The sequence below is a fragment of the Canis lupus genome, chromosome 16, assembly GCF_048164855.1.
Source record: "Canis lupus baileyi chromosome 16, mCanLup2.hap1, whole genome shotgun sequence".
Lineage (NCBI taxonomy): Eukaryota > Metazoa > Chordata > Mammalia > Carnivora > Canidae > Canis > Canis lupus.
In genome coordinates this window covers 49965741-49984865 of record NC_132853.1, presented here as the reverse complement: position 1 = coordinate 49984865, position 19125 = coordinate 49965741, and the positions used below count along the sequence as shown (strand labels likewise).

At 43.8% G+C, this 19125-nt stretch overlaps 1 protein-coding gene across 4 annotated transcripts in view; it reads left to right on the top strand.

Annotated features, from left to right (window-relative positions):
- The first annotated feature begins 1424 nt into the window (after window positions 1-1424).
- The window catches only part of TLK2 (tousled like kinase 2), a 122792-nt gene continuing 105091 nt past the window's right edge, over window positions 1425-19125 (top strand). For 2 of the 4 annotated variants that reach the window (XM_072781255.1, XM_072781254.1), the window contains exons 1-2: window positions 7421-7571; window positions 9086-9168. In XM_072781255.1, coding sequence (XP_072637356.1) covers window positions 7436-7571; window positions 9086-9168 — 219 coding nt within the window. In that variant the 5' untranslated portion in view covers window positions 7421-7435. Of the gene's footprint in view, window positions 6071-7094; window positions 7251-7420; window positions 7572-9085; window positions 9169-19125 lie in introns of those variants that run through there. The other 2 variants (XM_072781256.1, XM_072781257.1) reach the window with 2 other exon arrangements.

Genomic DNA, 19125 nt, shown 5'->3' with positions numbered 1-19125 from the left:
CTCTGCTCCATGGCTGGCACCGTTCTCTCTAGCACCAGAGAGCCCAGGAACAAAGTTGGCCTACAAGTTCTGGGCCCGGGGCATTTTCATTTACTGTTTCCTCTTCCTGGAATGCTCTTGCCCTAGACAGTGACAGGGTTTGCACATTCATTTCATTTAGGCATCTGCTCAGATGGCACATTATCAGAGAAAAGCTGTGCTTGACCTACCTCTCTATAGAAAGTAGCATCTCTACTGCCACCAGGGCCTAGTGCTCTATTCATGTTTCCTGCCTGCTTTCTCCCCACACACTCATTACCCTTGACATTCAATCACGAGTTTATTGTTTCTCCAAGTGGCATGCACATGAGAGCAAGCATTTGATTTGGGGCTGTGCTCTTCTTTTTAACATGCCCTCCTCACTTCCTTCTACTCAAAAGCCTAGAATGGTTGTCCCTTGAAAGAGGTGGGAGGCTCTTCTCATTCTATCACCTAAAGGCAGATACTTGCCAGTTCCATATTGTTATCATGTATACACAGAAGATAGGACACACTTCATGTGATGTAAAAATATGTGGCCATGCCAGTTAGGTAGCTGATGGACAGCATTCCAGGGAGAAGGATGGTAAGTGCAAAGGCTCTGAGGTGGGAGCAGACAGCGAGGCTGGAGTAGAGGAGCTGGGGGCTGAAGTAGAAGTTAATTCCAAGGTTTCTGGTCTAGATGGTGAAAGAATAGAATTGATGTTTGCTAAAATGAGTCAGCTCGGGGGAAGAGCAGGTTTTGGGTATGTGAAGTTTTCAGATGCTTGCAGTTTGAACGTATCTGCCACAAATCCAGTGGCATACCAAGTGCTTTACATACATTATGCCCATTGCACAGGTAGGAAAACTGAGGCACCAGAACTTGCATCTCAGAACATGTATATAGAAAGGCTAGGCTTTGAACCCTGGCTGTCCTCCAAAGGCCTGTCACTGAGAAGTGCTGGTCATTAAAGGAAGAGCTAAGAGAGGAGACTTGGCTCATTTTGGAAAAATCAATAATAATTTGGGTATGGTGAACTCACAAAGGTCTTTCTGGATCTGGAATGGTAACTTTATGGAAATTAAAAGGGAGCCTGATATCACGGGAGTTTTGGGGCTGCAATCCCTTTGGCCTCAGCAAGGTTGCTGGCAAATCCATTTCCACGTCCATCAGGCCATCATCACATGATGCCAAAACAATGGAATGAAATGTGGAAAATCTGTTTGAGGTTATTATCCTGGGTTATACTCCAAGTTTTCATATTTTCTAAGATTTGCTTACTTAGAAATCATTCACAAAAATTAGCATAAAACAGACAAACCTTTCAAGGCCTTGATACGCAATATGGTCTGCAGACCAGCAGCAAGAGCATCACCTGGGAGCTGCCGGAAATGCAGAGCCTCAGGTTCCATCCCAGACTTTTCTTTTTCTTTTTTTTTTTTTTTTTTAAGATTTTATTTATTTGAGAGACAGAGAGTGAACGAGAGGGAGCATGAGCGAGGTGAGGGACAGAGGGAGAAGCTGGCTCCCTGTTGAGCAAGGATCCTGAAACCAGGCTCGATCCTGGGACTCTGGGATCATGACCTGAGCCAAAGGTAGATAGATGCTTAACCGACTAAGCCACCCAGGGGCCCCCCATCCCAGACTTATTAAGTCAGAACCTGCATTTAGCAAGATGCCCAAGGGATACAGATGCTCATTACAATTTGAGAAGTCCTTGGCCCGGAGCCGACACGGACAAACTTTTTCCGTAAAAGACTAGATAGTAAATATTTCAGGTTTTACTGGCCTGTCACAATTATTGTTTTGTTTTTGTGGTGCAAAAGCAGCCACAGATAACATGTAAAGGGTTAGTGTGGCTGTGTTCTAATGAAACTTTTATGGATGCCAAAATTAGAATTTTATGTAATTTTCATGTGTCATACTATTCTTTTTCTTTCAACTGTTTAAAAATGTAAAGCTCATTCTTAGCTCAGAGGCTGTACAAAAAGGCACTCATTTTCTGACTTGCCTTTTGGGGGCTGACCATGCCCAAGCCTCCTGCCCCTCACTGGGTGATCCCCTTCTTTCCTCCCTACGGACATGGGGCTTGGGCTCCCATCCCCTCATGACCTATGTCAGAAGGTTGATGGCTTAAGCCTAATATAAAAAGCCATAGAAGAGGGGCGCCTGGCTGGCTCAATCAAGATCTGACTCGATCTTGGGGTCATGAGTTCGAGTCCCATGTTGGGTGTAGAAATTACAAAAAGAATTATAAACTTTAAAGACACCTATTTTTGTTTTTAAAGCCAACAGAGGAACTGAGATTTTAAAAATATACTTTTGCTAGTTACCACAAATACGGGGGAATCAGTAGCTAAGGGAGGGGGCTTGTGACATTTAGTGCATTTGCTCTCTTTTGCTTTTTTTTTTTTTTAAGACTTTATTTCTTCAGGAGAGAGAGAGAGAGAGAGAGACAGGCAGAGGGAGAAGCAGGTTCCACGCAGGGAGCCAACGTGGGACTTGATCCGGGGTCTCCAGGATCATGCCCTGGGCTGAGGGCAAGTGCTAAACCGCTAAGCCACCCAGGGATCCCCTCTTTTGCTCTTCTATTTGTCTATCTTGCATTTCAGCTGTTGGGAAGAAGGAACACACAATGCAGAGGAAAGACAATTATTAAAAAATAACTTTTGGGGAGGGAGTTGGAAGAGGAAATAAGAAAAGGGAGGTACTCTCCAGGAGAATAAGAAGATCGTTCCCCGGTCAGTGGGCTGTGGGGGAGAATGGATGACTCGATAAATAAAGCAAATGGTGTCAAGGGCACTTGCTCAAGAGTTTGTGAAGCAAGCTAGGCGGGAGGAGGCTATGACAAACACAGAGACAGGAGACTGACTGGCAGAGTCGGATGAAGGCCGAGACCTGAATTTTAAAAATCTGTAGTGTATGTTTATGGCAACCAACCACTTTTCCATTTGGTAGGAATGGGGAGAAGGGGGGAAATAAGGTTGACTCAACACTTACTATAGGTCACGTCAGGCATGGTTGAAAGACATTTCCCATCGTTTCAATTTTAATTAAAGCAACTCACGGAATTAGGTGTGCTGGCCAGTTTTTAGATAGAGAACCCCAGAGGTGAAGAAGCAGGATTGGAACCGAGTTTGGTCCAGTCACAAATACTTTAGTATTTCATACTGTCCTGCCTAGTGCAATGTCTAGTGGAAATACTGCCTTCATGAAATTCCTTATTTATTCTTATGATGAGAAACCCTCAATTCTCAGGGGTGGGGGAACAATATAAAGAGACTGGGCAGATGACTTGTTTTTCTCTACTGCCCATACCACCCTGCACCCCCCCCCCACCCGACCCAGGCAACAAATGTAATGCTTTAATTAAAAAGACGTTAAGTCCTTTTTCTTTATTTTTTGGCCCTTTTCCTGTTATGAAACAAAACATCTAAACAACTCAGTACACTAGCAGCCTGGTTTCCAAAGTTAAATTGTGTGCCCTTAAACCAATCTAATGGCAAACATACATAAACCCTTTGCAGAAATGTGGAGTTTGGTGGTCATTTATTCAGGAAATACTCTATCAGGCATATATATATATCTCATTTAATCCTCCCACAGTCCTGGAAGATGTTAACACCATTTTGTGGATAAAGAAACTGAGGCATGGAGAACTTAAGTATCTTGCTTAAGGCTACACAGCTGATAAGAGTCTGGAAGGATTAAAATCAAGGACCTTGCCTAGTAAGTTTGTCCTCTTAGCCACCACATTGCAGGCTCCTTTTAGAAAAGGTGCAATCACGCTAGGACTATCAACCTGCTCAGTATCATATGCCAGGATCTTTTTGTTGCAGCTGGTGGATATTGTGAAACATTCAAGGAGATGCTGGACAATCATTAGTGTGGTACAAGTCAAAAAGCCAAAGGTTAAACCAGTTTCTCCCGGTGTCTTCCTCAGAACAACACCTTTTCCATGACTACACTGAACCAACCAACCAACCCACCCAAACTAGAGTGGTAATTCCAAAATTAAATGGAAAAATACTGAAAAACTCCACCTCCCTCACCTCCGAGATTGCCATATGCATATTACACATTTTAGGCTCCAAGTAGTACTGAAATAATGGATTCCATTTAGTTTTAACCAACAGTTTCCCAAGGACCCAAGTACAATGTCTACTCTCTTTAAAGCCTATTAACCAATCAAGGTTTGCAGAGTACATCTTGGGGAACACCAGAACCAGCCCGAGGCATGTCCAGCCAGCTCCACGGTCTTCTCTGTGACCTTGGGCATGAGCCTGGAGGAGCTGTCATGCATTCCCCTGAAGACAGGGGCAGATGATCAACATGCATGGCTTCTGACTGAATCCCTGTCTGAGCCATTAGCCTGTACAGCTAATGGGAATTGGGCCTTTGCATGGGGCATGTCACCATTTGCCAGTCTGGGACAAGGGAGTCTGACAAAGTTGCAATGTGAGTACACACATTTTAAACAAGTTGATTCACGAACCCAAGGTTCAATTGCATTGTGAGAGGTACCATCTGACAAGATAATTTACTTTGAAATTACCCATCTTTCTCTGGGAAAGGGTAAGGTTCTTTTCCCTCGCTGTTGATATTTGATATCTTCATTTCTACAATGCTTATAAATAGAAGCACCCAATCTTTGTGGTAAGCAAATTCATTAAATTCCTACAAGCAATTCCTAATAGGACCAGTGTTAAATCCAGAGTGGGGCTGTGAATAGATCTACACCAGTGTGAGTTCTTTGGCACGCAGAGAAAAACACACCAGGAAAAGCGAAACTAAAAATATCACCTTTCCCTGTATTGCAATGATTATTCGAAATAATTACCTCATCAAATGGAATCCTAGCCTTTTCGACCTGGAAAGGCCTTTGTAAATCTAGTCCAAACCCTTCCTTCATAGATGAGGTTGGCAAAGCTTGAAAAGGGTGAGTGACAGGTCCATGCAGCTTGTCAGTGGAACAGCTGGACTGAACTCGGCTCTGACTCTCTGTCCAGTGCTCTGTCTCCTAAACTCTTTTCTCCCCATTTAAGACATTCCAGTGTTGTTTTAAGGAGTTGCTTTCTTGATCATTCACTATAATGCAAAAGCTTGCCTCATTTGCTGTTTTTGTGTGTGTGTGTGTGTTGGAGGGGAAGGCAAGTCCTACCTAGATCATCTGCCCCTTGGTTCTCTGGCTAGCCCTCCACCTTGACCTCTCCTCCTACCCTCTGCCCCCAGCTGGCTCTCCCCCTCCCCTTCAAACATTGTTATCTTTGGCAATATGTGTGTGCACTTTCCAACCTGGCTGGGATCTGGGGCAAGGTGACTCTTGGTTTAATGGATTTTTTTCCCACAGTGCCCGAATTGGTCCAAGGGTATGGAAGGTCAGACAAGGAACAAAAAGTAAACTGCCATCCTCGGCCCTTTCAGCAGGTCTGTGTTCTGTTAATACAACAAGAATTAAGAAAAAATAAGAGAAAAAGGCAGAAACTCCACTTGAAGTACTTGCCTACCCCCTGGAAAAGTTCAAGGCTGTTGTTCATTGTCTGAATTTTCCCCTTGTGATTCACTTGTATTCCTTAAATCATCTTCAGATGTCTGATCATGGAAGCGTCAGAGGAAAATACAAAGTTGAGTATTTGCGTTGAAGTCAGTGTCCAGGCTCCTAGGAGTCAGTGGAGAATGTGCTCCCCCCCGCCCCCCCCTTGGGGCTGAGAGATCAGAGTGGGAGTCTCTTCTTCCCACGCTGGAGGCCCTCCAGGCTGCGGGGGCTACTAGGCACAAGAGCTCACCTCTTCCTAGTTCTCATTGCCCAGGAGACATTCTGTGTGGGCCAGGCCTGTGTTTTCTATGCTAGTCCTACCCGCAGGTCCCGCTAAGTACCCAGGAGGGCCGTGTTTTTTTTTTTTTTTTTTTTTTTAAATCAGAGGTTGCAATGGAACCTCCCCTTGGGTGCCCGGGGCGTCCCTCTGGGGTAGCGCCCCCCCTTCCGGAGGGCAGCATCCTGGCGGGGGTGGGGGCTCAGCTTTGATCCCTGGGAACCTTTTGTCCCTAGAGGCGCCCTCCGCCAGCCAGGTACGTGGAGGGAAAGTGCTGTCCGTTTTCCAGGGTTTGGTGAGCCGGACGGTCCCTTAGCAGAGCGGCGGGGCGTGCGAGAGGCCAACGCGGTGGGCACGGCGAACTCACTAGCTGGGCGTCTCCGAGGAAGTTCGGGCGGGGTCCGCCGGCTCCCGGGCTTTCTTCCTCCAGAATCCATCCCGGGGCAGAGCAAGCCCGCTTCTCACCCAAACTCGTGGAGACGAGGGGCTGGGCGGGCGCGGGGCTCGGCGAGGCGGATCGGGGAGCGCCCGGCCCAGGCGGCGAGGCCCCTCCAGCGCCGGTCCGCGGCCCAGGGCGCCGGCCCGAGCGCCTCGGCCAGGCCGGTCGGTCCCGCGGGCGGGGGCCGGTGACAGACGATCGGCGGCGGGGGCTCCCGGACTCCGGCCCGGGTCGGGCTCGGGGCGGCCAGTAGCCGGCGCCGCCCGCGCGCCCGCCCTCAGCCGCCCGGCGAGGCGGCGGCCTCCTCCGCCGGCGCGGGGTCCCCTGGTTAACCCCTGCCCGCCAGCCTGGCCGCTGATTGGAGGAGGCGGGGCGCCGGGGCAGCGGGGACCCCCCCACCTTCCTCGTCCCCTCCCCCTCCTCCCCCACTGCCGGCTCTTCCCCCACCCCCCCAGGACCCCCCCTGCCTCCCAGCCGTGCAAATCTCGCGAGGAAACACGCGGTTTCACTAGTGTGTTTACACCGATCACTACTAATCCGGACCGAACCGATCCGGATTAAGGGGCCGGAGGCGGGTCCTGGGCACCAGCGGTTCCGACCCCCCCCCCCCCGCCCTCCGCGCCGCACCCGAGTGGCCCCCAGCCGAGCGGGCCCCCACCTCCCGGCCCGGCCTGGGCCCTCTTGCGCCTCCCTTGGCCTTTGTCCGGCGCCAGGAGGCCGGTCCCGCGCCCCCCGCGGCCGCCCGGGCCCGGGCCCGCGTCAGGCGCCTGGCTCTGTACGCGAGCCCGGGGATCTGCGGCCTCCGCGGCCCCCCTCCCCCGCCCGCCCTCTCGTGGAGCCCGGCGCCGGCGGCGGCTGCCCGGGCGGGGGGTTGCGGCGCTCAGGAGAGGCCCCGGCTCCGCCCCGGGCCTGCCCAAGGGGAGAGCCGAGCGGTCCGCGGCCGGGTCGGGTCGGGGCCCCTCCCGGGAGGAGCGTGGAGCGGCGGCGGCGGCGGCAGGTGAGAGGCTGAGCCCCGGGCGGGGGAGGGCGCCGGGCCTGGGGCATTAACCGTTCGGGGGACCCCTCAGCTGAGGAGGCTGCGGCCCGGGCCCACCCGGGGGCCGCCGCCGGGCCGCAGCTCCTCGGCGCTGAGGCGGGAGGGGCTCCCCGAGGGCTGCGGGTCGCCGAGGGGCCGGACTGAAGATGGGGGAGGCCCAGGCGGCCCCGGCCTGGGAGTGGGGCCGGCGGCCGGCAGGGCGAAGGGGACGCCCCGGCAGCTGGAGGCCCCGGCAGCCTCCCGGGCGCCCCCGAGAGCCGGCCCGCCCTCCCTCCGTGACAGGTGGGCCTGGAGTTGGGGAAAGTTTGGAGCCGGCGGGAGGCGAGGGGCGCCGGGACCAGGCCCCATCGGTTCTGCTTCCCGGCTGTGGGCTGCAGGGAGGATCCCGGTCCAAGGCCCTGCTGGAATGAGACAGAGTGGAGATTTCCTCAACATGAGTTGACATTAAATGGAATAACCGCTGGGGCGTTATTTTCCGGTCCAGGCCTGGGGATGGAGGTTTAGGAAATGTTCCGAGAGACCCTAGGGTGTGAGGGAGGCTGCAACCTCTGCCATTCAGGCCTTGATTAGGGCAGGGCGAGACGCGAGGAAGGCCACTTGCGGGGAAGCGCTCTCTCTCTCTCTCTATCCCCTTCTCGCTTTCTTTCTTTTTCTTTTTTAAGATGCCTTTCTGCCTTCTGGAGAATTTCCTTATTCCCTCGCTAACCTGCACTTGTGTGGGTGAAACTTTAATTTGTCACCCTTTCATTCCCCTTTGCCCCAGGCTCTCAATCCAGGAAGGGAAATGAAACTGGAGGACTGGTAGGGGTGGTTACAGTTAACGTGGAGTTGTTAGATTGCAGAGGAGAATGTTTAATTCATGTTCTCAGTGAACTTTTAAATCATGCCCATCGTTCCAAAAGCTGTTTAATAATATGTTCGGAGGGGTTCTCTGTAATGGTGTATGCTCCCATTCCACTTTTAATATTAGATTTCCAATGGGTTCTGCAAGAGCTGATCTCTTGCAATGATGGACGCGTTTGCTGAAAGTAGCCTGTGCATTTATTTTATTGGTCGTGGAAGGAGTTTAAAAATGGTGTCCTCCTGCCCTTCCCTGCTTGGAAGGAGTGCTAAAAGCAGATGTCTAGAGAAACCTACTGCTCCAGGGAGTGGTCAGAAAAAGATTTTGTAAAGGGATGGTTATGGAGCTCTACTGATTTCCTGAGTGAATGCTGGTTGATGGTTTTACCATGGGTTCTCTATTAAATTTAAGATAATTAATTCCTTTTTTCATGAGCTACTGTGAGCTCTTCAGAGAAGGGAGCTATATAATAGAGTTATTTGAAGTTATTTGTGGCTTCTGATTCATGCTACATTATTTTTAAATTATTATTAGCAATTCATATTTTTAGTTTTAAGGACTAGTTCCTGTGGGTTGGGGAAACCTATCGAAAAGTACTTAGTTAAATTGAAAGGTCGATAGAAGGAATTTTTCTGTTGTTGTTTTGTAAGTTAGTCCTTGCTCAACTTTTACTGAGATTATATGAAGGTTTGAGGTTTTTTGCTGTTAAAATCAGATCGGAACTGGACAAGGATAAGAAGCCCTCTGAAGAGGACTTCTGAGCCATTTTTAACTTTAAACGTATTGCTATTTGAGGGAGCATGTTGTAGTTTATCATTTGTATGCTGTATTTACTTGTGGTTTACCTGTGTGTGATCATCAAATGAAATAATCACTGCATTTTCTTATATCTAAAAATTGGTACCTCATGTTTTAGCTTCTATGGTCTCACAACCTACTTTGTCTTTTTCAATAGAAATGATGGAAGAATTGCATAGCCTGGACCCTCGACGGCAGGAATTATTAGAGGCCAGGTTTACAGGAGTTGGTGTTAGTAAGGTGAGTAGAATGCTGATAATGAGCACTGTTCATAGTCTAATTGAAACACAATTAGAAAGCAATTAAGATCAGTTTGGGTGGGCCATACTGATCCATTGCAGGTGAGATGGGCTCATGATTTCGGCGAACTTTTAGATTTACCAGTCATTCCTCTAACTTAACAGTATTAAAAAGATTCTAAAGGAGAGTATATGCTGCTCTTTATCCTCTAATATGGGAGAGGTTTCCCATGGGTCTTGTTGCAAGGTTACTAATGGGATGTGTATCTGGATTTTGTGCCATGTTTTGTCAAAACTCCTCAGTCATTCCAAAAAAAAAAAACTGTTAATGAAAGGATTTGGGCATAGATTCAATACAGTGGGGTATTTCAGATAGTTTTATACTAGAGTTCTGAAAAATCTGCTTCTGCGAAGTTTGTCAGTTCTCCCAATCTGCAGTTCAGATTCCTCCTGGTTGCACCCCCAGACTGCCTTTTCTCTCCTCATTTTGTCCTTCTTGCTCACTCTTTATTATTTTTGTTCTGGGAGCATAAAGTAAGATCAAGCCCCTCTTGATGGTCAGGTGGTTCATTTAAGCAATGTTATGGCTTCCTCTGCATCCTCCTGTAGTTCACCCCTTTGCTTTCATGGTTTTAGTGGAATATATTTATGGTTTTAATACAACATGTAAAAGGTATTTGTGATGTCTTATTTAAAAACTTCACGAGTCCAAGATTGTTGTATTACTTGGGCTTGAGACTTGTGCATTTTTGATCTTTGACTTCATGTGATACATTTCTTTCTGTGCTTTGCAAGAAATCTTATTTCTCATGGCAACCTAAACATTAGTCTCATGCTTCGGTTAGTAGCTTCTTAAGGGAGAAGGTGTCAAGGTTTAGTTGGAAAAACTGGCTGCTTTGAGAGATCTTGTAGATTTGGTGAACTGGAATAGCTTTATAATTTTTGTTCATTCAACAGCTGTTGAGTGCCTGCTGCATACGAGGCATTGTGCAGGGTATCAGGAATGACATCTCAGTCTGTCCAAGCCTCCTTTGTGGAGTAAGCGAGAGGGAGATGGTACTGTGGTGAGATCTGTGTCAGAACTGTGACAAGGTGCTGTGGGAACACAGGATTCGTTACACGTTTACAGTTCTTGGTTTCTCTGGCCACTTTTACTAAGTAATTGACTTGTGGTACTTTGGAGTGGCTATACTGACTGTTCATATATTAAAGATGTATGTATAAATGTGAGTTCTTTGATCTGGGAGAAGTAGCTTCAGCTGGAAGTGAGCAGTATATTTGAGTATTAAATTGATCTCTGATTCAGTTGATTACCTAAAAAGAACTTTGATGTGTCTTTTAATTTGGGAATTCAGCAGACGGTTCATATCCAAATCTGTCTGTTCAAGTGGGCACCTATGGAATAAAAGTAAGTGTGTATTCAAGTTGTATGTGGTTTTGACTCATTGGGTTTTGTTGTTAGTATGCCTTTCTTTAGTTTTTAAGGTAATGATAGCTATATCCAAGTATACTTTTGATGGAGTAGGGCATAAGTGATGGGGATAATTGACGCTGTGAATCTTGTTGCCTAGGCCCGACTTAAAATCATGTAATTAAGGTGTCAGAAAACTTAATCTGCCTACTTATTTATTTATTTATTAAAAGATTTTATTTATTTATTCATGAGAGACACAGACAGGCAGAGACACAGGCAGAGGGAGGAGAAGCAGGCTCCATGGAAGGAGCCCAATGTGGGGCTCAATCCCGGGAATCTGGGATCACGTCCTGAGCCAAAGGCAGATGCTCAACCGATGAGCCACCCAGGCGTCCCTAATCTGCCTATTTAATAGAAAGTTTTTCCTTTTATATATAATGAAGTTTATTTATATCCAAATGTTTTTATGTCACTAATTGTATGTTATTTTGATGTTTTTAGTCATAGTTAAGTATATTGATTACAATAAATGTTCAAGGGGCAGCAAGAGATTGATTTGTTTTTTTCCCTATAGCAAACACACTTGGGGGGAAAAAGTAAATTTTTCTGTAGTTTGGAGTTAGGAAGAAGAAAAGGAAATCTCCATTTTGTAGGACTTTTTTTGCCTGCAAGCCATGGTATTCCTCAGACCACTAATTTTGAAATAGAACTGGGGAGGAGGAGGCGGCCATGGTCCTGGCAGAAAAGGTGCTTTGAGAAAAACTCCTCCTCCCAGCTTTGATTTCCTCATTATGGGTTGTAATTTCCCAATGAGGATGTCATTGAATTGATAGTTTTCAGTTTTGCAGAGATCAAGAGAGCTTTCAGCCCTTGCTCCAAATGGGAGAAGAGTGAATTTCCTGTGATAGTGCCATCTAGTGGGACTGGTACAGCCTTCAGGGGCTGTCTGTTGAGTTTCTCCTAACTATTCATAACATTTTCAGTACTTTTTGATGTCCATAGAAGGAAGAAAGTGCCACTGTGGATTCTTTCCTAGTGGACAAGAGTGTTTTAAGTAGCTACGGTGTTTGAACTTCAGGTGGTTAATAGATCTTCTGTCATGTTGCTTCAGGTTTTTTACACCTGCAGATTAGATCTGCATCACAAAATTAAGGCTCAAACAAAATGGTCAGGCTACCATTTAAAATTTTCTGTATATTGCATTTATATACAGTTCCGCAATTAGTGTATTTAATTTATAATTGGTAAACCAGAAGGATTTGTTTTGTGCCTTGGGATGTACTGCATGGGCATTTATTTATTTATTTATTTTTTAAGAGATTCATGTTTTCTATCATTAGTGGATTGATGATAGAGGAAAGTAGCCTAATATGCACTAAGAAAATATAACTGGTTTTCCTTCCCTACCTAGCTGCCACTTTTTAGGAGGGCATGTAACCATCCTCTTAACATTTTTGAGGTGATAAGGTTAAATTTGGGTTGTGAACCTACTTTTACATTTCTTTTTGACCTGATACGTGAGCTAGCCTACTTTTTTTTTTTTTTTTTTTTTTTAAATCGCCTCCCTTAAGCACTGGATAATTCACTTCTAGTTATGTGAAACTGACTCTACCTTATATTCATATGTTTTCAGTGAGGACCTATTGCAGCTTATATTGATACTCTGCTTTAGCTCTCTCTCTCAACATTTTATTTTTTTAAGTAATCTCTACATCCAACGTGGAGCTTGAACTTAACCCCAAGATCAAGAGTTACATGCTCTACGACAGAGCCAGCCAGGAACCCCATTTTGACAGTTTAAGTACAGGTAGTCTCTGTGACTTCAGAGGCTGTGTAAAGTAGGTAGGATTCTACCATTGCGTGTACTGTATCTAGCTAGTTTACTGTTTTTGTTTGTTTGTTTGTTTTTTAAGATTTATTTATTTAGAGAGTGTGTGAGAATGGGGGGAGTGGCAGAGGAAGAGAATCTTCAAGCAGACTCCCTGCTGAGCATGGAGCCTGATGGTGGGCTGTATCTCAGGACCTATGAGATCATGACCTGAGCTGAAACCAAGAGTCAGCCGCTTAACTGACAGCCATCCAGTCACCTAGTGTAGTTTTGTTTTTGCTTGTTTGTTTAAATAACGTCTCCACCCAATGTGGAGCTCAAACTCACAACCATAAGTTTAAGAAAGATTAAGAGTTGCATGTTCTTCCTACACTGAGCCAGCCAGGCATCCCTGTAACTAGTTTAGTTTTAAGGCTAATATAGTAGCACATACTTCTATAATACTATGTGCCAGGTACTGTTCCAAGTACAATAAAAGCAATAAGTGAATTTAAATCTTTTCTAACAGGTATGCTAGTCTTAATAAACTCTGTTCTCTTTTCGTAAGACATACTGATGCACACTGCATTGCTCGCACTGGTTGAATTATGGATTTACAAAGGATCACACCATGACACTTGCACTTGTATTGTAATTGTATAATTTAATTTAAATTTCATAAGCCAAAGGAATATAATAGTAAAATATAAGAATTGTTGATTCTATGAAAACTAAGTTAACTATCTTGGAAAGACAGGCCAGTAAGGAAATGCATATAAATGTTTACAAATTACTGTTTTTTATAATCTAAAAGGATTCTTCGTTTAGATCCTTGGCAAGTATCTTTTAAGTCTCACTTCACTTTTAAAGAAATTGAAACTAGAAATTGTGGATGATGCAGTATGGGTGTGGTTTGTGTGAGACTAGAACTATAGTCATTGGATCTATAACTCAAAGGGCCTGCATCAAAAAACTGGCAACAGAATATGGATTTATAAGTTTCAAGTTTAAAGAAAATGTTTAAGGCGTAATTTTTTTTAGATTCCCCATCACAGTCTACTGTTTTGATTAGTATTATTAGTTTCAGTTGTATTGAATAAAAAGGATTATGTAGTATGTGATGATATCGAAAAGAAGAACAAAATGAGAAGCCGTGAATGTGGGACAGTCTGTTTTGGCACTGCAAGAACCTTCTACATTATAGAGCCTGAAGTAAGACGGTATACTTTAAAGTATTATCACATAGTAGATTTTTGATGTCTTAAAGAAAAATCTATTTTCCTACCTTCTATAAATTTGTGTTACACAGTCACTTTTTTTTTAAGATTTTATTTATTTATTCATGAGAGACACAGAGAAAGGGGCAGAGACATAGGCAGAGGGATAAGCAGGCTCCATGCAGGGAGCCCGATGTGGGACTCGATCCCAGGACGCCAGGATCATGCCGTGGGCCAAAGGCAGTCATTCAACCGCTGAGCCACCCAGGGATCCCAACAATCACTTTTTTAAAAAAGATTTTGTTTATATTGAGACAGCACACATGTGAACAGTGAGAGGGGCAGAGGGAGAAAAAGAATCTCAAGCAAACCCCACACTGAGCACCACATGGGACTCCATCTCACAACCCTGAACTCACAACCTGAGATGAAATCAAGAGTCAGATGTTTAACATACTGAGCCACTCGGGTGCCCCATGATGATTACTTTAAATTTATTTTTATTTTATTTTTTTTGATACATGATCACTTTAAATATTTTTTTTTAATTTTTATTTATTTATGATAGTCACACAGAGAGAGAGAGAGAGAGGCAGAGATATAGGCAGAGGGAGAAGCAGGCTCCATGCACCGGGAGCCCGACGTGGGATTCGATCCCGGGTCTCCAGGATCGCGCCCTGGGCCAAAGGCAGGCGCCAAACCACTGCGCCACCCAGGGATCCCACATGATCACTTTAAATGATCAAATTTGACTTCTGAAAAGATGTTTAACTTAACTGGTACCTTTTTCTCCTGCCATTTAGTTACTAATTGCATTAATTAGAATGTGTTAGTTATGGGGGTACCTCAGTGGTTTAGTTAAGCGCCCAATTGGTGATTTCAGCTTGAGTCACGAAATCAAGCTCTGCGACTCACTCCACGCAGGGTGTGAAGCCTGCTTAAGATTTTCCCTCTCCCTCTGCCTGCCCCTCCTCCCATCTCTCTCTTAAAAAAAAAAAAAGATGTCAGAAAAAAATGTCAGTTATGGATATCTAGTGTTAACTATTTTACATACCAATCCAGTAATTTAAAAAAATACATGTTTCGGTGTTTTACATTTAATACATAGTTAGACAGTGCTCAATAAGCATAATTCTGAGAAACAGTCTACGCTTACACCATTGAATTTTAAGGCACTGTTAAATTTATTACTGTTTGCCTTTATGTTGTCTTCTCCCTTTCATTTACTTAGTATTTGTTAAGTTCTCCTCTCATTTCACATGTAGTCAAGTATCAACTCATGTCTCTTCTTTTTCTGAAATGTTTCAAGCAGTTTTCTGTCCTCCCTGCCACTTTCTCAGTCCTTCCTCATTCATAACTCTAGTAGCCAGTCTCTCCTACCCCCATTTTTCTTTCTGTAAACTGTTTCCATTTATATTTCTAAGAATAGGGGTGTCTAGTCGGTTAGGTGTCCGCCTCTTGGTTTTGGCTCAGGTCATGTTATGATCTCAGGGGTAGTGGGATTGAGCATTCTGTTGGGGCTCCAGTCTCAGGCAGGAATGTGCTTGAGGATTCTCTCTCTGCCCCTCCCCTTCCCCATGCATGCACTCTCTCTGTCTCTCTAAAGTAAAGAAATATTTAAAAAATAGATTTTGGGGATCCCTGGGTGGTTTAGTGCTTTAGCGCCTGCCTTGGGCCCAGGGCGTGATCCTGGAGTCCCGGGATCGAGTCCCACATCAGACTCCCTGCATGGAGTCTGCTTCTCCCTCTGCCTGTGTCTCTGCCTCTCTTTCTCTGTGTCTCTCATGAATAAATAAATAAAATCTTAAAAAATAAAATAAAATAAAAAATAGATTTCTAAAAATCCCAGCATTATTGTCTTAATCCCTTGCTTTAAAGTCTCCCTGTTACCTGTTGGACAGAGTTAAAGCTCCTATCCTAATTTTTCAACTTCATTCCCAGTTGTTTTCTCTCCTACTTCATTGCTCTACACCCTTAAACCGTGACTGATCTCCTGACCTGTAATGTTAGCAAAGAAGTTCATACTTTCTCCTTTTCCTTTCCTTTTTTATTTACTGGATGAACTTTCAGCTTAACCTTCAAAGCATAATCTAGATATATTGTCTTTATAGCTTTTCAAGATATCTGCATTATTCTAGTTGCAATATTTTATTAGCACTTGATAACATACTTTTATTATGATGTATTATTTGTTTCTCCTATTAGTCTCCTTGGGAGAATGTTTGATATCTTTATCTCTGACTATTGAAATGCTCAGCATGTTGTATACATTGAATAAGTTTTTGTTGAATGGAAAAAGAATATTGAGAAGACGAAAGTAGAGTTAGTTGTCATCCATATCAGTAGACATGGTCTGCTCTAGCTTATTGTTTTACTCCACTCAGAATTCTTATCTTTCAATTAGAAGATTTAGTTCATTTACATTTAATGCAATGACACGTTTAGGCTTAACTGTTCTTGGTGTTTCTTTTTAAATCTTTCTTATGCCTTTTTTACTTTCTTTTGAAATGATTTTTTTCATTAATTTTTTTCAATGAAGGATAAAGAAATAAGCATTTAATACTTCTCTACAGATTTTTGTTAGTTATTATTTTTAACATTCCATTATTCCCTTTTCTACTTTTATTTATTCATGAGAGAGACAGAGAGAGGCAGAGACATAGGCAGAGGAAGAAGCAGGCTCCATGAAGGGAGCCCGATGTGGGACTCGATCCCGGAACTCCAGGATCATGCCCTGAGCCAAAGGCAGACACTCAACCGCTGCGCCACTCAGGCGTCCCCCCTCTTCTACTTTGAAAATTATGTACTCTTCTATTGGTTACCACAGAAATTACATGTATCGATTATCAAAGATTAATGTTAATCATTTTGTCCTGTTTGTCAGTACAAGGGGCTTGAAGATTTAACTCCATTATTTCTCTCCCAGCTAACATGCTGTATTTCATATTTAATTATATATATATATTAAAGATTTTATTTATGTATTTGACAGAGAGTGAGTGAGAGAAAGCCAGAGAGAGAGAGAGAGAGAGAGAGAGAGAGAGAGAGTAAGTGAGCCAGAGAGCACAAGCAGGGGGAACGGCAGAGGGAGAGGGAGAAGCAGACTCCCTGCTGAGTGGGGAGCCTGATGTCGGGCTGAATCCCAGGACCCTGGGATCATGCCCTGCATTGAAGGCAGATGCTTAACCAACAGAGCCACCCAGGTGCTCCTAGACTTTTATTATTTCTTAAAGATTTTATTTATTTATTTGAGAGAGACAAGAGTGTGCACAAGCAGGGGATAGGGGCAGAGAGAGAGAGAAGCAGACTCCCTGCTGAGCAAGGAGCCCATATGGGACTCCATCCCAGGATTCTGGGATCATGACCTGAGCCGAAGGCAGACACTTGCTTAACTGACTGAGCCACCCAGGCACCCTGGACTTTATTTTTTAGAACAGTTTTAGGTTTATAGAAAATTGAGCAGATAGTACCCAGTTCTTGTATACTTCTTCCCTGTTTTTCTAGTTTCTGCCCACTATTTTTTTTTTTTTTTAAGTAAGCTCTGTGTCTAATGTAGGCTTGAACTCATGACCCTGAGATTAAGAGTTACATACTCCATGGTCTGAGCCAGCCAGGCACCTCTAGTTTTCCCTACTATTAATATTTTACATTAGTGTGGTAGATTTGTTACAATTGATGAACCAATATTGATATGTTAGTATTAACCAAAGTCTATAGTTTTGTTTTGTTTTTTAAAGATTTTATTTATTAATGAGAGAGACACACAGAAGCAGAGACACAGGCAGACGGAGAAGCAGGCTCCATACAGGGAACTCAGCGTGGGACTCAATCCCGGATCCTGGGATCACGCCCTGAACCAAAGGCAGACACTCAACCGCTGAGCCATGCAGGCGTCTCCCAAGTCTATAGTTTAACATTAGGGTTTACACTTTGTGTTGCACAATTACAGATTTTGGTGAAATGCAAGAAATGTCACGTATTCACTATTTGTCTATATATTTTTAAGAGTCTATATTATTTTTGAATCTCCTTATGTAGTCAGTGTTATTTTAGCCTAACCTGCATGTTTATTACCATTTTGTTCTTCATTCCTTTTTGTGTCTGACCTTCTATTTGGAACACTTTTTCTTCTAAGATATGATAAACATTAAAAAAAAAAAAAAGATATGATAAACATTTATATTCCTAAAATATATCTGTCCTTTAGTGTGGGTTTGCCAGTGATTGTCTCCCTATTTCATCTGCTTTAAATATCTGGGGTTTTTTTTTGCTATATTCTTTTTTTTTTTTTTTTTTTTAAGGGAGCAAAGGGACAGAGGGAGAGGGATGGGGAGAGAGAATCTTAAGTGAGTTCTTTTTTTAAAAAAATATTTATTTATTCATGAGAGACACAGAGAGAGAGAGAGAGAGAGAGAGGCAGAGACACAAGCAGAGGGAGAAGCAGGCTCCATGCAAGGAACCGGATGCGGGACTCCATCCCAGGTCCCCGGGATCTCAACCTAGGCCGAAGGCCGTGCTAAACCGCCGAGCCACCCGGGCTGCCCTTATGTGGGTTCTATGTTCAGTGTAACTCAGGGCTCAGTCTCACAACTCTGAGATCATCACTTGAGCTGAAATCAAGAGTCTGGTGCTTAACCAACTGAGCCACCTAGGTACACCTTTGCTGTATTCTTTAATAGTATTTTTGTGAGGTTTAAAATTCTAGATTGGCTATTATATTCTTTCAGTATTGTTCACTGTTGCTTTTAATTTTTAGTCTCATTGCTATTCTGTTGAAGGTAATCTACCTTTTCCTTGCCCATTTTTGAGATTTTGTCTTCATCTTTGATTTTCTATATTATAAAGTAGGGTTGGGTGATATGTCTAGGTTGGATTACCTTTTTCCTTTATTATTTTCCTGTGCTTTATTTACATTTGAGTTTTTTGGGGGAACCTGAGCATACATACACTTAAAAAAGTAGATTTTAGGTTTTTGGTTTTTTTTTTTTTTAATTTTAGTTTTTAAAGAAATTGTAGGCTCATGGCAAAATTGGGTATAAGGTGCATCATTTAACCATCTACTCACACATGCATAGCCTCCCACAGTATCAACATCTACTACCAGAGTGGTACATTTGTCACAATTGATGAATCTATATTGACACATCATTATCACCCAAAGTCCATAGTTAACATTAAGATTCAGTCTTGGTGTTGTACATTTTATGGGTTTTGACAAATGTATAATGATCTTTCTTTATTACAGTATCATACAGAGTAGTTCTACTGCCCTAAAAATCCCCTCTGCTCCAGCTGTTTATCCCTCCTTCCAGTAAGCCTTGGCAACTACTGATCTTTTTACTGTTGTCATAGTTTTATCATTTATGGAATGTTGTATAGTTGGAATCACACAGTTTGTAGCCTTTCAGATTGGCTTCTATCACTTTGTAATATTTACTTGTTTTTTCTGTGACTTGTTAGCTCATTTCCTTTTAGCACTAAATAATATTCCATTGTCTATATGTATTACATTTTATTATC